Source organism: Triticum aestivum, chromosome 6A (genome assembly GCF_018294505.1).
Source record: "Triticum aestivum cultivar Chinese Spring chromosome 6A, IWGSC CS RefSeq v2.1, whole genome shotgun sequence".
Lineage (NCBI taxonomy): Eukaryota > Viridiplantae > Streptophyta > Magnoliopsida > Poales > Poaceae > Triticum > Triticum aestivum.
Genome location: NC_057809.1, coordinates 325238085 through 325248789, shown reverse-complemented (window position 1 = coordinate 325248789; position 10705 = coordinate 325238085). Strand labels below are relative to the sequence as shown.

Here is a 10705-nt window from a genome sequence, read left to right as displayed (position 1 = left end):
TCCATTTACAAAAAAATAACAGGGGGGGTCAATATCTGTGAAAGCATCCTCCCCATACAGAATTTCAATGTGACTTGACCTGCATTTTCTTGATTTTTTCTCTTCAAATGGGGACACAACAATTGTCTGCTGCCTCTTGTTCCTCGTCAGTCAGTACCAATTTCTTGCTACTTTCATATTTCCTAATCATGAACTCCTATGAACTATGATTTTCTTTTGCATCTATTTTGTATCAGGATAGAATCCAAGAGTAAACTGATGATGACAATAACCAAATCTTGGACCAAAGAAACAGGACATGTCCACCTTCACAAATTATTACTATCATGCAAGGAAATAATTGGGAATGAAATCACTATGGTCTCCATTATTACTTGAAACCTTGTAGAAGCACACAATCAGCAGGTGATGTTGTACAAAGGATTATTCATAACTGAATAGTTAGTGCACACAGATGTGCGCAGTCATGAAAACCATATACATCAACATAAATAAACTCAAGCCTCAGTAACAAGAATCATGAACTTCAGTGAAGCTATATACACTCTCCAAACAGGGAACACTCACTCACACAAGATTCTCAAATTCTATCCACTAGATCAGTCATGGGGACCCTCCAAACTTTGGTGGAGTCATGAGACTTTTTGTCAGCCATATCGCGGTCTCTCTAGATGACACGGCTCCTTCGCCAAATGGTCGAAGAATACCTGCGAGCTCATCAAGCCTCTCCTGCTCCAGGAGCTTTGCACAGATCTCAAGAAGTGACTCCAGAGCATCAGCTCTCTGCTGCACTATGTTCAGATGATCAAACTCGGCAGGTGCGCTGCCTGCATTTCCCAATTTCAGCGTGCTCACTGGTGATGATTCCTCCGTCACAACATCTACATCACCCATGCCTTGTTTTACTCCTTGACAAGACTCTGTCTTCACATCCTTCCTGTGCTCTTGCACCACTCCAATCGTCATTTCCTCATTTGGTACTGGTACCTCATTAAGCTTTTGACTTGCACTGTTAACCGGCGCAGCCTCTACTGGACTGCGGGTTCTGATAGTTTTAAGACGTATTGTCTCATCAATCTGTCCATCAGTTGTTGCTGCCAAATTCTCCTCTACATGTTGAGGTGATAAAACATGAGCTGTTAGCTCTTCCTTGTTTCTGGCTTCAGGATCCACTGACATTTGCAAAATGCAGGGATCCTGGGTACCAACAGTTGATAGATCTGAATAGTTTGTCGAGCTGTCTCTTGTTTCCGCTGTTTGCTCTGCTGCTGCTTGTAATGCTTCGCTGGATCCGTTGGCTTTGCCGACTCTCTTTCTGCCGCCACTTGGTTTTCTTGACTGCTTGTCTCCCAGGTTACTCTTGTTGGGTTTTACTGGAAGGTAGATTGGAGAGCAGTTGATTGATTCAGCCAGATACGGCTGGAAATATGGGTGTCTCAATAGCTCCCCAGCCTGTAAAGTATATTCATTTAATTAGCCTGTTATTCATGTATCGACGGCTTTGATTGAAACAGTTGAACAAAGCTTCTGGTACTTACAGTTGGTCTATGTTCTGGATTTTTCCTCAGCATACTCTTAACTATCTGCTTCCTGTGAAAGAATGCTCGATTTGGTAAAAATAAAGTTGATCCACAGTACTGAGAGGTCATTTAAAATGAGGTACTCACAGTGACGATGAGTATATTGGGGGCATTGGGGATATTGACGATCTGTTTATTTTGTTGACTAATGTTGCCATGTCCTTCACAGACACATAAAAGAGTATTTCATGAGTTCCCAACATATATAGAGAGAGAAACTGAAGCAGGCAATCAAAAAATTATGTTGTATAAGCACTAACTGTAGCTTTGAATGCAGAGCGGTGTGCTAAAATCTCGAACATACAGCAACCTGACAGGAAAAGAAGAAAGACAAGCTTTCTGAGCAGCTGTTTAATTCTGTCAATCATTATCACAGAAGACTAGAGTTAACTTCAACAGAAATGGACTGTGAGCTCACCAAGCGACCATATATCAGATTTGTAACCATAAGGTATGTCCGCGAGTATTTCTGGGCACATGTAGTTTGGGGTTCCTACTACCTGAAAAACATAAATTTCAAAGATTGAAAATTGAGAAGTGGAATCTGTCAAGTCGTTTATATATCTTATAAACTTGGGCATCAGTATATCCCTGGGTACATGCTATTTACTTATTTTCATGAACATTTATTCATGTTATACAGTTTTTGCTTTTACGTTTAACTGCTGTAATGCGACTGGTGATCAGAAACCATATTTGATGATTAAAAGGTCAGAGCATTACATGATTTTTTTTCTTTGAAAATTAGTTTTACATGAATGGTGGTTATGCTCGTACATTTCATACTTAATTGGGACTATACACAAGTAACAGATGGTTGTGAATGACTGAACATGTCCTGCCAATTACATGTACATCAATAATAAGTTAGCAAAAGGTTGAGGCGTACCGACGACGCAAGATCCTCCATGAGTAATTTTGCTAACCCGAAATCAGCTGTTTGGAGAGAGAATGAACACACACGTCATGATATTTTCATCTGACCAATGAAGTTGTGTAGTAATTTGAGGCTACATATATGTATCTTACCAAGTCGTATGTTGTTATCCTTGGTTAACAAGATATTGGAACACTGCAATGCAGCAGGTGGTGAGGAAAATGTTAGACAACGCTAATACCTTGTACTAGAAATGAAATGATGTATCCATGGGGGCCAGCAGTTATATTTTACCTTGAGGTCACGGTGGAGCACGCGGTTGCAGTGCAGGTAGTCAAGGGCCAAGAGCAACTGTGTGAACCACCGGCACACCCTCTTCACATCACACAAGCACCAAACATACAGTAAGTTTGTGAAGCCTGAACATGTAGGAGTAGCATATTTATTCATCTGATTACAGTAAGTAATAGTGTTGGTACCTCTTCCGAGAAGAGGACGCCTCTTGCCTTCTTGATCCTCTGCGCCCTGTGAATTCGACGTCAGTGAAACAGCAGCAGGTAAGGTGAGCAGAGAAACGCAGGGCGAGGAGGCAAAGTGCAATGAGATGTTCTTACATGTCACCTCCTTCGCAGTAACTTGTGACGATGCAGACGGAGGTCCCCTGCAACCACGAAACAAATTCAGCTCAGTCTTGGCCGACGAACGCCCAGCCCAATCTACAGTAAATTCTAGTGTAGTTGCAGTACCTCGTCGACCCATCCGTCCTTGTACTCGACGATGTAGGGGTTGCTGAGGCTGGCCATGAGGGACATCTGCAGACCCACGAACTGGTGAGCTGAGGCGAGGGGAGGGTTTATTAAGGTTTGAGGTGATTGAGTGATTACCTCCTGGTAGGCGGTCCGCTGGAACTTGTCGTTCTGCTTTGTCAGCCGGATCTTCTTCATCACGTACCTGCTTGGTGAGCCAAAGATTGGGTTGGTTCAAGGGGAAGGAACGGCAGAGGAGAAGGAAGATTGAAGAGAAGAAGTAGAACCTCTTCTTCTCGGCCTTGTGGTGGACGAGGTAGGCGGTGCCGTAGGCGCCCCGGCCGATCTGCTCCACCACCTCGTACTGCTCCATGGGATTCCTTACCTCTTGCTCTTGCTTGCTCGTCTTGTGGATGATACGATGGCGCTCAGGTGAGGACAGGGCACGGGGACGGCGCTGGTGATGATGGTCGCGGAGAGGAAACCGTGCATGCACTGCAGCTGCACGCGGCCCGTGTCCACGCGTGTGGAAGTGGCGCAATAATGTCCGGCGCGCTCGCTCTGTGTGTGTGTCGGGTGTGGCCGAGGAGGAAGACGGAGACCAATGGAAGGAAGAGAAGGTTTCCCTTGGTTTTAGGGGTGGTTAGGGCGTGCTTTATGTGGAGCTCAACTAATTAATCCGTCGTTGGTTCATCATTCGATTCCATTTCATTCTCTGGCGGTCGCGGCGCGGTGCAGCGTGCATAGAGTGAGTTGAGTAGTGGAGGAAACGTTGCGCTTCCGGGTGCTGGAGTGGGCCCCTACTGACTCACGGTGGATGGAGTAGTATTTTCTCTCTATTTTTTTCTTAAAAAAAGAGTCACGCTTGTATTAATAACATCAGCAAACGTGGCATCTCTCTCAAGTCTGAAGAAATCCATGCAGTCCCTGCTTGCCTTTTCCCTGTGAAAAGAGCACCGACCCTTTGGTCTGGTCTGGTCTGGCTCTGGCTGGCATGCAGAAGAATCAAGAAAGGTTTCTCCGTTTCACACTGTCCATGGCATGTGACAACTGTAAATGCCGTCAGCTCCACTCCACTGCGCCTGAGTAGTGGTGTGTGTTTAATACTCTACGGGTAGCCAGTGTAATAAGTAAATGGCGAGCAGTTTTACCTTGTGGCCACCCATGCGGCAGCATTTGCATGTGCCTTTCCTTGGGGCCGTGCAGTGCAGTGTGCATCGGCACCACTGCAGTACAAGTCAATGTCGAGATTTTGCGCCACTGCAGTCTGCACGCAGTCCTGCTCTCTCTGTGCTCCGGTGAAGATGCTGACTGCGACACAAGACAAGGGCACCGGTAGGAGAAACAAATTAACAAAATGAACTCGCCATCAAAGTATTTCCCCCGGCTAATCTTTTTAGATAGCGTCCCACGCATTAGCGCTATACTATGCTGCATAGCGTCCGTCTGATAGGTGCTACACGCCTCGCCAGTGTGGCATCTCTGGGTCAGGGCGGACCCACCCCTGGTTAAGTAGCACACAACTCATTTCATCCGAAAAAAATGCTCACATTTGCTCAAGTCTTCCAAGTTTAGGCAAACCCTAGTTTTTCCTGTATTTTATATGTGTATGGTAATATGAGGTGATTGTTTTTTTACTGGAAATATGAAGTGATTGTTGGGTGTTTAGCATATGCATTGGAATTTTGCTAGGGTTAGGGTTATGGTTCTTGTTATGTTGGGGTTCGGGTTATTGTTCGATTTCTATGTTAGGGCTAGGGTTTGGTTATGTGACTAGGATTTTGTGTTAAGCTTCGCATGAGTATTATGAAATATTTTTTGTTGTTGTGTTGTTTTAATTATTTTAGGGATGAGGAGAACATGTGTTTATGTCCATCATCTTCAGACCGGGAGGATTCGGAGAGGGATTTGAGAGGGGGCGAGAGAGAGAAACCGTGGCGACCCCCTCTCTATTCGCCAACTTTGTGTGCAGGCTGGCCAGGGAGGGCCGGCCCTTGCCGGTTATTAATGTTGGAAATATGCACTAGAGGCAATAATAAAATGGTTATTATTATATTTCCTTGTTCATGATAATTGTCTATTGTTCATGCTATAATTGTGTTATCCGGAAATCGTAATACATGTGTGAATACATAGACCACAACACGTCCCTAGTAAGCCTCTAGTTGACTAGCTCGTTGATCAAAAGATAGTCATGGTTTCCTGATTATGGACATTAGATGTCATTGATAACGGGATCACATCATTAGAAGAATGATGTGATAGACAAGACCCAATCCTAAGCGTAGCACAAGATCGTGTAGTTCGTTTGCTAGAGCTTTTCCGAATGTCAAGTATCATTTCCTTAGACCATGAGATTGTGCAACTCCTGGATACTGTAGGAGTGCTTTGGGTGCGCCAAACGTCACAACGTAACTGGGTGACTATAAAGGTGCACTACGGGTATCTCCGAAAGTGTCTGTTGGGTTGGCACGAATCGAGACTGTGATTTGTCACTCCGTATGACGGAGAGGTATCTCTGTGCCCACTCGGTAATGCATCATCATAATGAGCTCAATGTGACCAAGTGGTTGATCACGGGATCATGCATTACGGTACGAGTAAAGTGACTTGCCGGTAACGAGATTGAACGAGGTATTGGGATATCGACGATCGAGTCTCGGGCGAGTAACGTACCGATTGACAAAGGGAATTGTATACGTGATTGATTGAATCCTCGACATCGTGGTTCATCCGATGAGATCATCGAGGAGCATGTGGGAGCCAACATGGGTATCCAGATCCCGCTGTTGGTTATTGACCGGAGAGTCGTCTCGGTCATGTCTGCGTGTCTTCCGAACCCGTAGGGTCTACACACTTAAGGTTCGGTGACACTAGGGTTGTAGAGATATTAGTATGCGGTAACCCGAAAGTTGTTCGGAGTCTCGGATGAGATCCCGGACGTCACGAGGAGTTCCGGAATGGTCCGAAGGTGAAGAATTATATATAGGAAGTCCAGTTTCGGCCATCGGGAAAGTTTTGGGGTCGCCGGTATTATATCGGGACCACCGGGTGGGGCCACCTATCCTGGAGGGCCCCATGGGCTGAAGTGGGAAAGGGAGCCAACCCCTGGTGGGCTGGTGCCCCCCTTGGGCCTCCCCCTGCACCTAGGGTTGGAAACCCTAGGGGTGGGGGGCGCCCCACTTATCTTGGGGGGCAAGCCACCCCCCTTGGCCACCCCCCTTGAGATCCAATCTCTAGGGCCATCGCCCCCCCTAGGGGCCCTATATATAGTGGGGGAGGGAGGGCAGCCGCACCAAGTCCCTGGCCCTTCCCTCTCCCCTTGTAACCTCTCTCTCTCTCTCTCTCTCTCTCTCTCTCTCTCTCTCTCGTTGGAGCTTGGCGAACCGAGATCACCGCTGCTTCCACCACCACGCCGTCGTGCTGCTGGATCTCCATCAACCTCTCCTTCCCCTTGCTGGATCAAGAAGGAGGAGACGTCTTCCCAACCGTACGTCTGTTGAACGCGGAGGTGCCGTCCGTTCGGCGCTAGGTCATCGGTGATTTGGATCACGACGAGTACGACTCCATCAACCCCGTTCTCTTGAACGCTTCCGCTCACGATCTACAAGGGTATGTAGATGCACTCCCCTCTCCCTCGTTGCTAGATAACTCCATAGATTGATCTTGGTGATGCGTAGAAAATTTTAAATTCTGCTACGTTCCCCAACAGTGGCATCATGAGCTAGGTCTATGCGTAGTTTCTATGCACGAGTAGAACACAAAGCAGTTGTGGGCGTCGATATTGTCAATTTACTTGCCGTTACTAGTCTTATCTTGATTCGGCGACATCGTGGGATGAAGCGGCCCGGACCGACTTTACACGTACACTTACGTGAGACTGGTTCCACCGACTAACATGCACTAGTTGCATAAGGTGGCTAGCGGGTGTCTGTCTCTCCCACTTTAGTCGGATCGGATTCGATGAAAAGGGTCCTTATGAAGGGTAAATAGAAATTGGCATATCACGTTGTGGTTTTGGCGTAGGTAAGAAACGTTCTTGCTAGAAACCTATAGCAGCCACGTAAAAAACTTGCAACAACAATTAGAGGACGTCTAACTTGTCTTTGCAGCATGTGCCGTGTGATGTGATATGGCCAAAATGATGTGATGAATGATATATGTGATGTATGAGATTGATCATGTTCTTGTAATAGGAATCACAACTTGCATGTCGATGAGTATGACAACCGGCAGGAGCCATAGGAGTTGTCCTAATTTATTTATGACCTGCGTGTCAACATAAACGTCATGTAATTACTTTACTTTGTTGCTAAACCATTAGCCATAGTAGTAGAAGTAATAGATGACGAGACAACTTCATGAAGAAACGATGATGGAGATCATGATGATGGAGATCATGGTGTCATGTCGGTAACGATGATCATGGCGCCCCGAAGATGGAGATCAAAAGGAGCAAATGATATTGGCCATATCATGTCACTATTTGATTGCATGTGATGTTTATCATGTTTTACATCTTATTTGCTTAGAACGATGGTAGCTTAAATAAGATGATCCCTCGTAATAATTTTAAGAAAGTGTTCCCCCTAACTGTGCACCATTGCGAAGGTTCGTTGTTTCGAAGCACCACGTGATAATCGGGTGTGATAGATTCTAACGTTTGAATACAACGGGTGTAAGCCAGATTTACACACGCAATACACTTAGGTTGACTTGACGAGCCTAGCATGTACAGACATGGCCTCGGAACACGGAAGACCGAAAGGTCGAGCATGAGTCGTATAGAAGATACGATCAACATGAAGATGTTCACCGATGTTGACTAGTCCATCTCACGTGATGATCGGACATGGCCTAGTTGACTCGGATCATGTTTCACTTAGATGACTAGAGGGATGTCTATCTGAGTGGGAGTTCATTGAATAATTTGATTAGATGAACTTAATTATATGAACTTAGTCTAAAATCTTTACAATATGTCTTGTAGATCAAATGGCCCACGCTAATGTTGCCCTCAACTTCAACGCGTTCCTAGAGAAAACCAAACTGAAAGATGATGGCAGCAACTATACGGACTGGGTCCAAAACCTGAGGATCATCCTCATAGCTGCCAAGAAAGATTATGTCCTAGAAGCACCGCTAGGTGACGCACCCATCCCAGAGAACCAAGACGTTATGAATGCTTGGCAGTTGCGTGCTGATGATTACTCCCTCGTTTAGTGCGGCATGCCTTACAGCTTAGAACCGGGGCTCCAAAAGCGTTTTGAGCAACATGGAGCATATGAGATGTTCGAAGAGCTGAAAATGGTTTTCCAAGCTCATGCCCGGATCGAGAGATATGAAGTCTCCGACAAGTTCTTCAGTTGTAAGATGGAGGAAAATAGTTCTGTCAGTGAGCACATACTCAAAATGTCTGGGTTGCATAACCGCTTGACTCAGCTGGGAGTTAATCTCCCGGATGACGCGGTCATTGATAGAATCCTTCAGTCGCTTCCACCGAGCTACAAGAGCTTTGTGATGAACTTCAATATGCAGGGGATGGAAAAGACCATTCCTGAGGTATATTCAATGCTGAAATCAACGGAGGTGGAGATCAAAAAGGAACATCAAGTGTTGATGGTGAATAAAACCACTAAGTTTAAGAAAGGCAAGGGTAAGAAGAACTTCAAGAAGGACGACAAGGGGGTTGCTGTGCCTGGTAAGCAAGTTGTTGCGAAGAAGCCAAAGAATGGACCCAAGCCCGAGACTGAGTGTTTTTATTGCAAGGGAAGTGGTCACTGGAAGCGGAACTGCCCCAAATACTTAGCGGACAAGAAGGCCGGCAACACTAAAGCAGGAGTTGCGGAATAAGCGGAGACTGGCGAAGGACGAGGTGATGATGCGCGTCGGGAATGATTCCAAGGTCGATGTGATCGCCGTCGGCACGCTACCTCTACATTTACCTACGGGATTAGTTTTAAATCTCAATAATTTTTATTTAGTGCCAGCTTTGAGCATGAACATTGTATCAGGATCTCGTTTAATTCGAGATGGCTACTCATTTAAATCCGAGAATAATGGTTGTTCTATTTATATGAGAGATATGTTTTATGGTTATGCTCCACTGGTGAATGGTTTATTCTTAATGAATCTCGAGCGTAATGTTACACATATTCATAGTGTGAATACCAAAAGATGTAAGGTTGATAATGATAGTCCCACATACTTGTGGCACTGCCGCCTTGGTCACATAGGTGTCAAACGCATGAAGAAGCTCCATGCAGATGAACTTTTGGAGCCTCTTGATTACGAATCATTTGACATGTGCGAACCATGCCTGATGGGTAAAATGACCAAGACTCCGTTCTCAGGAACAATGGAGCGAGCAACCAACTTATTGGAAATCATACATACTGATGTGTGCGGTCCAATGAGTGTTGAGGCTCGCGGTGGCTATCGTTATGTTCTCACCCTCACTGATGACTTGAGTAGATATGGGTATGTCTACTTAATGAAACACAAGTCTGAGACCTTTGAAAAGTTCAAGGAATTTCAGAGTGAGGTTGAGAATCAACGTGACAGGAAAATCAAGTTCTTGCGATCAGATCATGGGGGAGAATACTTGAGTCACGAATTTGGCATGCACTTAAGGAAATGTGGAATAGTTTCACAACTCACGCCGCCTGAAACACCTCAGCATAATGGTGTGTCCGAACATCGTAATCGCACTCTATTGGATATGGTGCGATCTATGATGTCTCTTACTGTAACACCCCGGATGTAACTTTCCCAATTTGTACTCCAACTCTTGCCGTTTCCGGCGTTAAGTTATATTTATTTTCTCGGGTTCGGGTCTTTGTCTCCATGTGTTGTTTTCTTTGTCATGCATCTCATATCATGTCATCATGTGCATTGCATTTGCATACGTGTTCATCTCATGCATTCGAGCATTTTCCCCGTTGTCCGTTTTGCATTCCGGCGCTTCGTTCTCCTCCGGTGGCCATTTCTAGCTTTCTTTCGTGTGTGGTGATTAAACACTTCCGGATTGGACCGAGACTTGCCAAGCGGCCTTGGTTTACTACCAGTAGACCGCCTGTCAAGTTTCGTGCCATTTGGACTTCGTTTGATACTCCAACGGTTAACCGAGGGACCGAAAAGGCCTCATGTGTGTTGCAGCCCAACACCCCTCCAATTTGGCCCAAAAACCCACCAAACTCTGCTCCATGTCCTAGAACGTTCGATCACGATCGCGTGGCCGAAAACCACACCTCATTTGGACTCTCCTAGCTCCCCCTATGCCTATATATACACCCCCCTCCGAAATTCGCGGTTCATTCTCCCCCCTAACCCTAAAATCTTAGATCCGACGCCGCCGGACACGTGCGGACGGCACCGGACACGTCCGCCGCTCGCCTCAGCCTACCACCGCCCGCCACGTGGCAGCGCCACCTCCCACCGCCGCCGGCCCGCGAGGGCCCAAGGCCGGCCCTCTCCTCCCACGCCCGGGCCACCGCCTCCTT

The 10705-nt window shown here is 46.2% G+C and overlaps 1 protein-coding gene across 2 annotated transcripts; it reads right to left on the bottom strand.

Annotated features, from left to right (window-relative positions):
* Positions 1–340: 340 nt before the first annotated feature.
* Positions 341–3927, bottom strand: LOC123127499 (serine/threonine-protein kinase Nek6). Of its 2 annotated transcripts, XM_044547228.1 has the most exons (13): positions 3491–3925; positions 3342–3408; positions 3204–3269; positions 3072–3118; positions 2937–2982; positions 2752–2832; positions 2610–2652; positions 2470–2516; positions 1999–2080; positions 1841–1890; positions 1668–1741; positions 1539–1590; positions 341–1452 (listed from the first exon to the last, which is right to left on the bottom strand). In XM_044547228.1, exons 1-13 carry the CDS (start codon positions 3574–3576, stop codon positions 604–606), a joined length of 1590 nt encoding a protein of 529 aa, XP_044403163.1. In that variant the 5' UTR covers positions 3577–3925; the 3' UTR covers positions 341–603. The 2 variants fall into 2 exon arrangements, with proteins under 2 accessions (XP_044403163.1, XP_044403162.1); XM_044547227.1 differs by having other exon boundaries at positions 3204–3408; positions 3491–3927.
* Positions 3928–10705: the final 6778 nt, after the last annotated feature.